We start from the raw sequence: 14,664 nt of genomic DNA, 5'->3' as shown, positions 1-14,664 counted from the left end.
ACAAGCATGTTTCCAAAAATAAATCCTATTTACCAGAATTAAATTCCACATGCTCAGGAGAAAATGTCTCCTTAAAAACAAAACAACAGCAACCAAAAAAAAAAAAAAAAAAGGATGTTAGAAAACCAAACGAAAGCAAACAAAACAAGCACTGAAGCCTTCAGCCTGCAGGTCTCCATGTTTTGTAGGATCGTGCTGAGGCTGGAAACGTTTAAGATGTAACAATGAAGATGGTCGTACGTTGTCATTACAAACCCCTGCCAAGGTCACCAGAGTGCTACCGACCAAACGGAAGTATCCAGAATATTCCTGGCGACTTGTGCTTTGCAGAAATAGTGAGTATATTGCAGTTATTAGAGAGAACAGACAGAGCGAGCGCCAAGTAATCCCAGAAAATGTAGTGTTAAATAGAGGGTTCAAACCACAAAGCTGTTGATGGGGAATGTTAAAAATGTCAGCGTGGCTGAAAGACATTCGCCAGTGGTGAATGTCAAGTAGCGAGCTACTGTTCAGCAGATGCAATAAAAAAAAAAACGTAAGGGTACTTGGGTAATGGGACCAACATTACAGTTGTTGATACAAATTATATCCAGAAAGCAAAGAAATAAATGGATAAATAAATAAATAATGCAAAAATGGAACAAGTTCAAACTTCTTTTATAGTAATAGTCTCCAGTTGAGCATAATCACCAAAGCTATAGTGATAAGATTGCCAAAACTAGACAAACATCTGTGAGATGAATTCATCTCAGAGGGGAAGCCAACAGCTTGTTATCATTAAAGAGGCAATGCTCTCTCTGCGTTTGAACTGCAGGCCGCCTTGTTACTGCGTTTGCTGAGGCAATTGCACCAGATGTTGGCAGCTATCTTCAGATGGATGACAAGCACCTGCTGTTGGGGAAATTAAATGCTCATCGGCCTCCTATCCTTCAGGGGAGGGTGGGCCGGGAGGGGAAGAGGGGGAGTGGTGACGGCTGACCCTCTGAAATAAACCTATTTATGCAAAGTGACAGTAAGTGCTGGTTTGCCAAGCAGGGAAACAGAGTGGAAACGCATTGGATCTCTTCCATTGCCCCCGGTGAAATCTGCTCCCACCCTCCCAGTCCTGACAATTAACACGGCACCAATCTGAACTCGCTAAACCACTCATCAGAGTAATAGAGTCAACAGAGGGACCTTCTCCCGAAAAGCCACCGCTCGCGCAGCCACTTCCCCCGGAGCGGCGCGGGGCCGTGGCGGGGGCGGCCGCACACCCTCTTTTCCAATAAACGCCCCAGAACAAGCCTACAACAGCCCAGCCCCTTCGGGCGACGCAGCCCGAAACGCTTCGAGGCCAGCGTTAAAATAAAGAGACGCTCCAAGTGAACCCTGCACGCGCTCCTATTTGCTCAGATTTGAAATCAATGTCCTGGAACAGGGGTGCAAATGGAATCGCACTTTCGCTGCCAGGCGGCGGTACGTGAAGACGCCTCGGCAGTTCATCTCAGACCAGCCTTTCGCAGGATCAGGAGCGGCAGCAAAGGTCACGACGGGCACTGCAACTCATTTTTAAAAAGAAAACAAGTAGCAGCAGCTTCTTCGACAGACTCGCTAGTGTTTTCAACTTTCTGTGAAAAGAAAAACTGCAAAATGTGAACTCGTTTTATATAAGCAATCATTTCTTTATGAAATGGCCAGTACTCTTACTTCTTCAAACTTCCACAGCGATGATGACATTACAGCAAAGAAATATATTCTGTGAGGTATTCTGCCAGCAGGACACATCAGAGCCTGGGTCACTATTTCAACAACATTTTGCCCTGGACAAGAGGCTGAACACACCATCGTCGCCTTGGGAATGTCCCTGACAGAGACGACGCTTGTTTGATCTGAACTGGCCACATGCATTTTAGGTATCCTTCACATTAAGAGGCAGTTAATCCTCATTCTGCTTAGATTATCCTAATTGGCTCTTCATTTGAGCTACTTTGCCCTTGTCCCCATTTCTGAAGTTACGTTTATAAATACATATACTGCACCACACACAGAGTTCAGCTACGCACATCTCTCCCTCTCGAGGCTGCCACACGTTCCCCAGTGCTGATGATTATCGAGGGGACTGAGGGTGACCACCCGCCGTGCTCAGCCACCACTCCACTTCTACCAAAATACGCTCATGCGCCTTTTTTTCCCGAAAATAAAATCCTAAATTCTCCTAAGAGAGATATACATGTGTAAGACGGACGTCAAATGAATTTCATATTCTACCTCTGCAGAATTAGCATAAGTTTAATTAAACTGGTCGTACCTCAATATTGTGTCTGTGAACAACGCTCAGTTATTTCACCTCTAGGACTGACTGAAAATTGTCTTCTGGATTTTTAGCACCCTGATGGAAAATCATACGAATAAAGAAGAAAGAACAAGCACACAAACAAAACAAGAACCTGCGCAGAACCCTCCACTTCAGAAACAAATTCTTCCCTCAGAAAAATGGAAGTTTTTTAAAATCCAGCTGCAGATCAAACCAGCATTGCCTTACCCCTGCACGGGCGGGTGGAAGGCAGCCAGGGCTGGAAGGAGCGCGCGGCGGCGGGCCGGGGAGCACACGGCTTCACTCCTGGAGCACAGCGAGCTCCGCAGGCGCGGGGCCGGGAGCGGGTCACGAGGGACCACGGAGGGCCATCCGCTTCCACGGGGAAAAAATGCTATTACACCTCCTGCCAGCAACGTGTGCTCTTCTGCCACATTTGGAACCGGTTATAAGAAGTTCCTCATGGATACTTTTACAAGTCCTTTGCTTCAGGGTCCCAACTCAGAGCTGCATTTTAAAAATCCTCACACTTCACATCCTGCCGCTCGATAGGGGTGTATTTATTATGTATACGATGACAATGACCAAACGCTTACTCTCCAATCAATTGCCTTTTAACTAGCTCACGTTAGCTGATGAGCCGACCCCAAATTCCTGAGCAGTACAGCGCAAGCTTCAATTACACCACAGAGTTTTAAGTAACTGCTGCTATTTTTTCATTAGAGAACTGATGTTAAAATACGAGTTTTCCCAGGGCAAAGCTTTGGCATCCTCACTTGTAGCTACTCAAAGACTAGGAGTAATGTTCTGGACCCAGGTTATCGCTTCGATGGATGTCAGGAGCGGTGCCTACGTTATAAATAACTTCCTGGCGTGTCCAGGAGGCTGCACTTCAAGCCAAGTGCCAAAGAGGAATCTGATGCAATTTCACAATATTGGAGATGTCTATCAGAAAACTCTACCTGACTCCCACTGCTGTGGTTTAACACCACTATCTTTTGCTTTTGATGCTGCTTGCTGGGCCAGGGGTCATCCTGCTGTTGTTTTTCTGCACAGCAGCCAGCCCGATGGGCCCTGCTCCGACACTGGGGCTCCGAGCTGCCCCCACAGTGCAACAAAACCAAACCATCTCCTTCCAGAGAAGTTCTACACCTACAACCCCCCTCAGCCACCCTGGGGCTGAATCCAGGAAACGCTCCAGGGAGAATTTAAACACGCTACCAAACATGATTAGCTAACTTCATTAGGTATGTTACACAGCTTATTGTGTTTGGGTAAAATAAAAGCAGGGGGTGAAAAACAAAACTGACTTTCTTGGGGTCTCAGAAAAGATACAGGTCATCTTCATGGGTTTGGCTCAGTTACAAAACTAACACAAAGACACTACAGACAAACATTCGCAGACATGCTGGAGGAGGAAACACGAATATTTTCTTACAACTTTTTTCTCCCCAAACACAGCTCCTGATTAATTACCAATTTCATTTGGGCCCTTGCTATGATTCTGGGCCACCAACGGCATGTCACACCCCGCAAGCTCAGGATCAACACTGCTCCTCTACAATTACTAAAGTACGTGAGACAGAATACAGGGCACTGGCCATAACTTTATGCCAAAGAAAAACATCAAAGGATATAGCAGAGTTGACTCAGAATATGCACATTTTAAACCAAGGATGCAGGCCCTGCCCTGATGGCTCCCAGGATGCTGAAGCAGTACCCGGGGCAGAGCTGCTCTGTGGCAGCGCCCGGGTGCAGACACCAGCACGGTGCGAGTGCCCAGAGCACCAGTATGCATGCTGGGAGCACCAGTATGGGGTCTGGGAGCACCAGTACGGTCTCTAGGAGCACCAGCACGGCCGCAGCCCCCTGCACGGCTGCCAGGGCGACTTCCCCCGACTGCAGCCAGCCCATACCAATGAGGGCTGTGAGTGACACGAGCGTTGGCATATTTACATTTCCCATGCCCTTCAGAGCTTACGAAGTAAGAAAGGCAAGGAAATGGAAGGCGAGATAAAACAGCTTGCCCAAAGTCAGACAGCAAGTGGGTGGCACAGTGGGAAACAGAAGACAGATGCTCGGGGCCCAGCTCTCCACCACAATTACCCAACCCCACACGGTTACGGCGCTACAGCACGAAAGCTTCCTTGCCATTTCATTTAACCAGCGCAGAAAAGGAAATAAAATTGTACTTCAAACTTCTGCTGAGTTCTGATACAGCCTTCTTGCCCACAAATCCTGCCTTAACATTTCCTCTTTTCATAAAATCCAGGTAGAAACCAACATCTAATTTATAACAAAACCACTTCCACAAAGCATGTGTCTTATTACAGACCACCTAAAAACTGACTTCCTGTGTACTACTTTTCATTGACAGAATGAAAACACTGACTCCTTTTTAAGCAATGATCGAGTTTCTTAGTTTAAAAAAAAAAAAAAGCGCACATGTAGGAGAGAGAAGAAATAATAAAAAGTGCTTTAGGCCATGAGGGACCCCTGTATCTCAGATCCCCTGGTCACATGCAAAAGTAAAAATTTAAAGGAATGTTCATTATCCTTTGGAATATCATGGACGTAACATTCAAATACAGAAATCCAGAAAAACTGGAACTTTAAAGCACAAGTGAAGGGCAGAGGCAGCAGCGTGGACAAGGCTGAACGCTGATCCACGCGACTGTAACAGAATAGCCCCCAGAAATTTGGTTTTTCATTGTCCCAACTTAGCAGAAGCTGCTGCTTGTTCTGTTTTAAGGAGGTGCAACGACTTAAATAAAGCAACTTCTCCCAACACACACCCAGGTAACTCAGTAAGAAGAATATAATGAGCTAGGAGCTATTCCACAGCAGGTCTAGAGCTCAGAACCACTTCGGAAAGGAGCACTGAGGTTAGCAGCAGTTAAAAAAAAAAAAAATGCCAACGCATCCTCTATTTTACTGCATATTACAAATGTTTTGGGCAACCCAGCTACTACAAACTAGAATATAAATAAGAGTCCGAATCGGTCCCTTTGTTTCATAAAATGATTTCACAAATATTGAATTTGAAAATACAGTGCTGAAAAATATGAAAGGCTAACAACTTGTCAAACCAAAACCTGACTTTTCTGCAAAGCAAATACTTTAAGAATAGACCGTCCATGTATCCTATTGACCGTTAAATCTACATATCAATGTCCAACAGATGTAACAATACAATTCAAACTGTATGCCAAGTCTAAATTAACTAAGCTTTCACTTTCATACAAGCAAAATTCCTCGCACCTCCCGACTGGCCTTAGCCCCAGTTCCACACAGATTTCCAAATCCCCCCCAAATGAACCCATGGTGAGAAAACCACCTTTTCTCATGCTAACAACTCTATTGTAATAACATCTTCAGAGGCCATACTCAAGGTCTCAGGGAAAAGTAAACCACTGGAGTGCTTAATACTACAACGGCGCATTAACTCGTTCACACCCAGACAGCCTTGCCAAACAAGGAGGAGTTTTCTCTCATGTTTTCTTGATTTATATTTTCACAGCTGTCAGAGAGGAAAGCATGTAGGAAGCAAGTTATGTAAACCAGCCGATTAGGCTGAAACCCTCGGTGTGGATCACACCTCCTTCCCTCTCCCCCTCCCAGCACACTTACACAGAGAAAGCAGAGGGACTTCATTACAAAAGGATTTTTTTTTTTTTTTTTAAGGTTGAACTGGTCATTATTTGCATTGCCGTCTGTGTTACAATGCATGACATTTTACAACCGAAGAAGGAAATTCTCATTCTCACATTTTGCTGTCTGCAGCCTCACTGCTTTCCGTTTTCTTTTGCTTGCAAGACAGCACCACGGCTGGGCTGTGCCTGGAGCAAAGACGGCCTTGGAGAAGTTACTCTCCTCTCACTTGCTTAACTGCCACTAGACAGTAAGTCATGGCTATAGAGGACAGACATGAGAAGACTACAAGCTTTCAAAAGCTCCACAGTTTCATGGCAAAAAACCCAACACCACCAGCTAGGTATTATTATTCTTCTGGTCTGTTTTGCACCTCGCAGGAAATAATGAGGGACTGTGCAAAACATTTTGGATCCAGAGAGGTAAACGAGAAATCCTGTCTTGTTTCAAAATTTCCAAATCTTAGAAACCATCCACAACATATTCCAGGCAAAGTTGAAACATGCCCATGATTTGTCAGAAGCACCTCGTGGCAAGCCAGAAGAGAAAACAAAATGAATGCATACTGGTCTGTCCCAACTTCATCTGAAAATTTGAAATAAAAAGCAAATGCCATAGTCCCCTTCCCCAGAAGTGATTTTAGGATTTCTGCGAATGAAAAAAAATGTAGAGCCAGTGCTCTCTACTTTGAGATTTTAAGTAGTAAAACCACTGGGGCCACCAACACGAGCACTGCTTCTCTAGCAGTTTGAAATGACAATTTGTAAAAATATTGTTTTCCACAAAATTATTTCACACACCTTTAAAAAATCAACATTCTTAAAAAAAAAAAAAAAATTATAAATTTAAATGTATTCTCTCCCACACAAGAAAACATGATTTTTCTATGAGAACAGTCATGTATGTGCTGATCTAACAGCTCGAGACAACTGAAACGTGCCTTTAACGTAACTCTGTTCCCACCACGCGGGACCGGCGGGACACAGAAGCCTTTTCATTCGAAGGACTGTTCCCACCAAGACTGATTACAGTATTTCAGTAAGAAGATTTTTACTCAGAATTCTGTTCTGATAATTGGGCCAGAAAGTGTAGCTGGAGCCCAACCACAATAAGGTATCAATGAACGCCCGCACGCAATCGTCTGGGTTCGTAAGCTCACCAGCCTCCCCTCCAAGCCCCGTCCCGAGCCCGCTCACACCGCACCCGGCAGCCTCAGCGTGGAGCGGGGACTGGCAGCTGGGGCACCCAAAGGGTTAAAATCCCATGTCAAACAGCAAGTCCTGGCTCCAGACCAGAAGGGACATGGGAACCAGGGCAGCTGAGTTATAAAGGCCTTATTGTAGCAGCCCACTGGATTGGAAATGACTTGTAGGCCTAATGAAACAAAACTTTGGCAGTAAAACAGAATGAAAGGAATGAGACAATAAAAGAGAGGAACAAAGGGAGCAGAGTTGTTTCAGCTTAGGAAAATAAGCTCACTTTGTTGTTGGGAAAAGCCAAAGCCGATTAGGATAAACCAATGACTAGGCATAAGTCTTCCAAACTAATTACACAGTTCGCCATGTGAAGTATAATTGCAAGTCGCAAAATAAGGACTACACTACTTTCACAGGAGCTCTATAAAGGGAGCTTACCTAGCAAAAAACGAACCCTAAGAAGTCCCTTATCATCAGTCACTTGCAGCTTAAAAGGTGCAGAACATGCACGTCCCGAGAGAAGTGCAGGTCATTAGCGTTTGGGGGCTTTCTTCTGCTGGTCCCAGTCCTCTGGGTGAGGCTTCAAGAGGCTGTTGCTTTTTTTTTTTTTTTACCTTAAACACTCCACGTGTCCTGATCTCAGGAAGCATCATCTTGCTTTTACTTCCAGAAAGCCGTAAAACAGGTAAATCTGCAGCTGCGGCCCTGCTGATGGCTCAGGGCACTTGCGGCCCCTCCAGAGGGGAGGAAAGCGCAGCCCCATCGCGCTCCCCTCTGGATGTCACTTCTAACACTGTCTCATTTAAATTCTTTTAAAACTTGCTCTTAACAGCCAGCTTTTCACACACAAGGGCAACGCTGCAGACCCTGGATGGGTTAACACGGCTGGTGAATTTATTTTGTTTGCAAGAATGTTCGAAACGTCTTTGACTGAAATAACAGAGGATCACAGAAACAACTGCATTACACTACCAGGATTAGGTAGTAAGACAATGGCTTGCCTTTTTCTTTTTTTTTTCCTTCTGATTGTAAACGGTTATGGCTCAGTTTGGAGGGTTTTTTTCCTGGCTGAGCCGCCTCATGTCCTCCTGTGGATCCCACTCCCCGAAACCACTGGGAGGAGAAGCCTCAACCCCAAACTCTCGCTCAGAAATGCCTCCCAGGGCTGCCAGCCTCGGGCCCACGCCGCCCTTACTGGAGGCGCTGAGCCACGCTCCTGCCTGCCTGCCCCACAGCCACCCGCCCCCAGCACCCAGACCCCCTCCTTGGCACCCAGAGCCCCCTCGCCTCTCTGGGGAGCCCCACAACAACGGTACGTGCACAGGTTCAGCACCACCAGCTCTAAGCATTCAGCAGTCACGAGGCTGTTAATTACTGCTTCGGGCCCATTCTGTTAAACCTTTTGGCTTCTCTCAGGTAATTTTTCCCAGTCTTCCTCTGCAGCTTACAGCAACTAGGGATGCCCGTCTTCGCAAAATGAAAGCTGAGACTCCTACAGATCCTGGGCTTTACAGAAAGAAAAAGTAATCACTATCAGAAATTTCACGATCAAAGTCTCAGGAGTTATCATTACCACGCAGTTTGGTACTCTAAAGGGCAGGCATTTTCACTGGTGAAGTCAGGGAAGAGGGTTTATTAAAGCAGTCTTCTCTTTATTGGAGAAAAAGGTTCTGGCATTTACTTTTCAAAAAGCTGCAGTTTCAAATTCAACACTTTAGGCCCTTGCCTGCCAACTCCAGTTAAACGAGCGAGCCTGCCCGGCCCCAAAGCTCGGAGCTGTTCTAACCACGTCGTGTATTTTGAGAGCTACCTCCAGTTACCAAAACAACCTCCCCTGGTTGCACAGCTCTTCTCTGCAGCAAGTACAAACAGGATTTCAAGAATCACAGCAGTAGGTAAGCAATTTTTTCCACACCAATAAATAAGCTCAGCATTTCAAAGAGCAAGTCACCTGAGATGCTCTTATCAAATATGGGCGGCTCCTCTACACATTACAAATGTAATGCAATTTTCTTTATTTTAAGAAGGCACTAAGCAAAAGCAAACCTTGCCAATCGATCACGCTGCACTGTTTGCGCTGCAGTGGCTCATGCACTAAGCGTCACCAGCCCCCGCCACGCAGAGCTTGCAATCTGAGCAAGTCAAGGAAGGCTGGGGAAGCGGAATGGAGAAGGAAGCTGCTCCCACAAGGGCCCACAGGGCCAGCCCGGGGTCATCACATCCGAACCAGCGTATTAACGAGTCTTCTCATTTAGCTGGACCACAAGTCTCCACCTCCTAGGGTCGTTAACTAGCTCTGCATCTTCTCACCACTAGAGCCTTGGGGAGAACCCCTTCAGAACCCCCCACAAACCACAGTGTCTCAGCTGAGGAACAGCCAAGGGCAGCAGAGAGACCTTGAACGCCTGCGTGCAAGGTCGAGTCCCTGCGACACAGCCAAGAAGCTTCTCCTCCGAAACCCACCGACTTCCAACTCATCTCCTTTCCACAAGCCAGAACAGGGAAGTGTGAAACAGGGATGCAACTGGAAAAGGTCACCTGGTATCACAAGGAACGAGCCCCACCGGACCACAGGGCCTGGGCAGGACACCAGCCAGCTCTGCCAGAGGAACGGCTTCCAGCCTTGAACGCAACTTGTGCGATTCTGTTCGGCACCTTAATTTTGTAGCCCTCAAATTAAGACACTTAAAAAAATATTTGATTTTCCAAAAGTACTGCCTTTGGAAAGCCAGACCTCTCTTAAGCTATCTCACTCAAGAAAGGCAGAGCACGAAAGCAGAACTGAAGCGTCCCGAATCACCAGTCACTACCGAAAAACGCAGCCCAGTTGTCTGCATTCTCAGGGACTGTAAAATTGCAAGCATGAAACTACCAGATGGTGAAATTAAAAAGACTATATTAAGACAGCATCCAGACAATATGCAAAGCACTTATACTGAAACTATTATTAACTGCAAAAATACAGGTTAGAGTTCTGCAATTAGAAGTAACTACAGAAGAAACATCCAAAAGCTCATGTAATCCTTCAATAAAAAGCTCAGCAGGCTGTAAACATCCTGCCGGAATCGAAGATTATTATTGAAAATAAAATGAATGGTTTACAAAACAACTATCAATCCAGCACAGGAACAATTTATAAACTCCCCTCCTCAGCCCTCAACAAAGTACAGCCTGGCCAAGGCTTCTCGGGGCAGATAAAAGAAACATAAACTAAGTACAAGGAATGGGAGCTGCTTTGCTTTGGGACATCCTGCTGCGTCCTCACGCAATCCTGCATCCAAACCCTCAGCTGATGCACTCCAAAAGGCAGGATGGAGCTGTCTGGAGCCCCGCGGCCGGGGGGGGCTGGCAGGAGTCTCCGTGGCAGGTGGTACCACAAACCGCCCCCAAAGCAGTCGGCTCTGCCAGCTCTTCACCCCGGCGACTCCTGACCGAGCAGCCAGACACCCTGGGGATCCGGGAAGCTCCGTGAAGTCAGTGGCACTAAGCTCCAGCCAGAGCCTGGACTGGGGGCTTGCAGCTGGTCCATCATGGAAAAGACTATTCTAGGAAGGTTCAGGTTTCCTCCTGTGTGTAAACTTGGTGTATTTTTGGTTTGGGGTTTCTGGGGTTTTGGGGGGTGTTTTTGTTGGGTTTTTTTAACAATGTCAGCAGTCTAAATATATTTCTACAGGATCTTGCATAAGGTCTTTTTAATAAGAAATTAAATGGATATTCTAGTGACTTCCATATTACTCTTGCTATTCACATGGTTCCTTCAGGCATTTTCACAGCTTAATGAGCTCTCTCAAATATGTCTATCTGCTCCTTTTGCCACTGGAATCAGAGGTAAACAGAAGGCTGATTTTATGGAGAAGACAACTGTGTAATCATTCAGCTAAGCGTCAAATTCTTCCTGAACATACACAAGTTCACCTCCCAATTATTTTTTTTTTTTTTTAAATGAAAGTAAACAGTGGTGGCAATGTTGTACACATACACATGCAACAAACAGAAAAGGAATTCCAGAAGTGATTCCAGAGGCTTTGAGAAATTACACAGAAAGGCAAAAAATGTGTCCCTCCTTTGAGCATAGGCCTCATTGCACTTTTGCTTTTCAAAACACACTTTAAAAAGAAACAAAAAAAAAAAAAAGAATTCGAAATATGTAGTGCTCACTTGGGCAGGAACTTACCTTGCCAAACTGTTCAAAGTATTGCTTTACGTCTTCCACTACTGTATTAGCCGATAATCCACCTACAAATATTTTCTTTGTTCTTGTGACCATCTGTAAGAAATTACAAGACAAGCATACGGTTTAACCAGATTATTTCAAACAATATGTGGAAAAAAGACATATTCTTCAGATGCCATCCCTAACCCAGTTAATGAGAATACTTCTTTACAAAAGCAATTCAGATTCTATTTGATTAGATACTTCTTTTTTTCTTTGTCTTGTTTTGTTTTTATTTGAGAAATGGCTGAGTAAAGACACTCAATAACAACTCTAGCCCCCGGATATTTTTTTTTAATAAATGATTTTTATTGTGCTTCTCAATGCAAATATAAGTGAAAAAGGAGTCCAAGTGTCGTATCCTCATAGCTACTGTCTAAAAAAAGACGTGCCGTTTCCCCCCCGCTTTCTTCCTAAAGACAGAGTGCATGCTCTTTGGCAGACAAAAGGTAATTGCATCAAATCGAAAGGATGTGTTATTAAGTTTCTGTGGGTCGGTTTAAAAGGAACTTGCACAGTTACTTTACAAATAATCAAATGACGAAACACAACAAGAGCTACCGATGCAACCCTCTAGCTGCCACAAACACATTTCAGCTGAGATGCTCCCAATATCCCCGACCAGGGGCTGGATCAGGCCCTTCAGAAACCCCTTCGTGTTCCCCAAGACCCCAGCGCAGCACCAGCTCTGACTGCTGACCCACCGGCGCCGGAGGGTGGTCCAAGGGGAAGGCGAAGGGACGGTGCCGTTCTCCCTGGAGTGCCCACTAGCAGATAACCCGTCAGCAACGCAGGATCCAGCCCAGGGACCCAAACCCCCAGGGCAGCAGGGGAAGCTGGTGTCGTTGGCGGGCCGATCCCAAATCACTTGACCCCTGTGGGCCAACGTAAATCAAGGGAGAGCCCGGACAGAGCTGTCAGCATGCTCCGAGGGGGCAGGCGTCATCCCCGGACGCTCGGACAGAGGGAAACGCCCCGGCTTACAACCCCAGACAGCTAATTAGCAACCATCCCCACCACAGAGAGATGTCTGAAAGTCAACACTGCATGTTTAATGCAAGAAACCAACAAACACATCAATAAAATTCATGTATTCTAACGCTTGAGTTTGTTTTCTGTGTGACAGAAACTGGCTGAAGCAGCCAACTTACAAAGACGGAAGGGAAAAAAATGCCCCTTCGCTCCAGAACTGGGACTTGCCTGGATAAATAACAGCCAGGGAACACTGAAGCAATGCAAAGGGAACAACACTGGGCAGTCGGCCTGAGACACGACTGCTGCAGCTGCTCAGTGCAGAGCCTGGATTTTGCTCACTTTTTACTTTTTCACTAAAAACGAGATGAATTTTACGATCGCTACCGCAGGTCTCAAGGTGCAGCCCAGCACCGCGGGGTCACCACGCTCCCGCGGCGGGATGGCCACCCCAACACGCTGGGGGCTCCCCCCGGCATTGCCCCCACACCCCAAGAGCCCGCCCCACGTCTCAGAGCCCCCCCGAGAGCAGCAGGGCTCCCTGGCCAAGGGGAGCCGCGGAGACGAGCCGTGCTGGGCGGCTGCGGGCAGAGCCCTCGCAGAACTGACACACCGAACAAAAAGCCTGGAGTAGCCCCAAATTCTCTCAGCACAGAACAAATTAAACATCACTCTTGTCTCCACTGCCATTCAAATTAACCAGAGTAGATATTTCCCTTCAACAGCCCCTAACCCTGCTTTACAGAGCTTCGCTTTTTCTTTTCTTTTTTTTTTTTTTTTTTTAAGTTAGGAAGAAAAGAGAGGAAAAAACCAGTGTAAAAATTCAATTATTTTTTCCTGGCTGCAATCTAGGACTCCGAAATTGAAGCCCAAGCATATATTTTTCTGTAGAAAATTGTCATTTACAAATAAAGAATTGGCTAAAGCCGACTTGTAACTAAAGGATTTTGCAGGGCTGTCAAGAGCCCTCTGCCTGCCAGCATCTGATTTAAGATCAGGCCAAGCTTCTGTTGTCATACAAAAGCGGGAGGAAAGCAATTATTCTAAAGCAATATTTGAAATTATCATTTTTATATTTGACCAAGAAAGAAAGAAAGAAAAAGAGAGATACTTCTTTTAGAAGCAAGATTGAAGGTTAACCAAAAAAAAAAAAACCAACCTACTTTGTTTCAATAGCTTCAATCAAAGAAAATATTGGTAATGACAAGCAAATTCACAACATTTTAATGCCTAGAGATGTGTTGTGAGCTGGGAAATGGTTTCAGAAATCAGCTCTGTGGTAAAAAAGTGAAGCACAAAATTAAGTCTGCTTTTACAATCTATGTTCTCCTGAAGAGATGGTTCAATTGCTTTGTTACACGTATTCCCCTCAGCAAAAGAGCAAAAGTAACGTGTAGCCTTGGCAATCCCTCCCATCCCAACGTGCCTCAACAGGAGACTTCGTTGCCTTCCTTTTGCCCGTGGCACCAGGTACCGGCGTGGCCCCACACCTGCCGCGAGGAGCCACCTCCTCGCCCCATCATCTCCCACCACCCCCAGCAGCCCACGACCGAGGGGCAGGTTTGGAAACCGGCCCTTCCCCGGGAGGACGTGGACACGTGTGGTGGCAGCAAAGGGAGGGAGGGAGGCAGCCCGCTCACCGTGGTGCCACGACAGGCTTCCCGCTCCCGTTTAGCCCCGGAGCGCCGGGAGAGCCCCGGCAGACGAGAAGAGCTGCTGTCTGTGCTGGAAGCACCCGTTTCTCTCTCAAATATTAATGCCAGGTAAGCTGCTGCGCGCGGCTGACTTGTCTGTGCTGGTACAGCCTCACCAATTTTCAATTTTTAGATAACTGCAGCGGGACTCAGACCAACTGGAAAACAAAACTGCAACTCCTGCTCCAACCTGCAAAGCCTCTCTCGTTAGCCAAGAGGGCGAGCTGGGAGGCAAGGCCTCATCGGGGTGAGAACCAGAGAGTGCTGGGGGCCTGCTCCCCACGGGACCTGCTCCCCACGGGACCTGCTCCCCACGGGGCTCCCGGCCTCCCGCCGAGCTGAGCAGAGACCCAGAGACTCAGAGCACAGGCTGGGAGCCCAATGGCCAAAGGTCTGCAAACACCCCAGCCAAACCTGACGGAGCATTCAAAAGACATTAAAAAGAAAAAATTATTCACTAACTCAAGGATTTTGCTACACCAGAGAAACCTTCTGTGTAGATCAGCCACTGAATCCCAATAAAAAAGATTTTAAAACACTGAAATTGCCAGGACAAGGCTCATTCACACATGAGTTCTGAGACAACTGATGTTAGCTAGAAAAGCCCCAAACGGCTGCGAGGGCCCAGGAGGAGAGACCACCTCA

The 14,664-nt window shown here is 46.4% G+C and overlaps 1 protein-coding gene across 13 annotated transcripts in view; it reads right to left on the bottom strand.

Moving 5' to 3' along the window:
- Nucleotides 1-14,664, bottom strand: part of MSI2 (musashi RNA binding protein 2) — a 253,179-nt gene that overhangs the window by 155,036 nt on the left and 83,479 nt on the right. For all 13 annotated transcript variants that reach the window (XR_012634867.1, XM_074923064.1, XM_074923065.1 and 10 more), the window contains one exon: nt 11,315-11,407. Coding sequence is in view for 12 of the 13 variants with exons in the window: in XM_074923064.1 (XP_074779165.1) it covers nt 11,315-11,407 (93 nt within the window). In the remaining variant the exon portion in view is untranslated. The remainder of the gene's footprint in view (nt 1-11,314; nt 11,408-14,664) is intronic.

This window comes from Athene noctua, chromosome 19 (assembly GCF_965140245.1).
Source record: "Athene noctua chromosome 19, bAthNoc1.hap1.1, whole genome shotgun sequence".
NCBI lineage: Eukaryota > Metazoa > Chordata > Aves > Strigiformes > Strigidae > Athene > Athene noctua.
The sequence above is the reverse complement of the archived record's forward strand: the minus strand, read 5'-3'. Positions and strand labels throughout refer to the sequence as shown.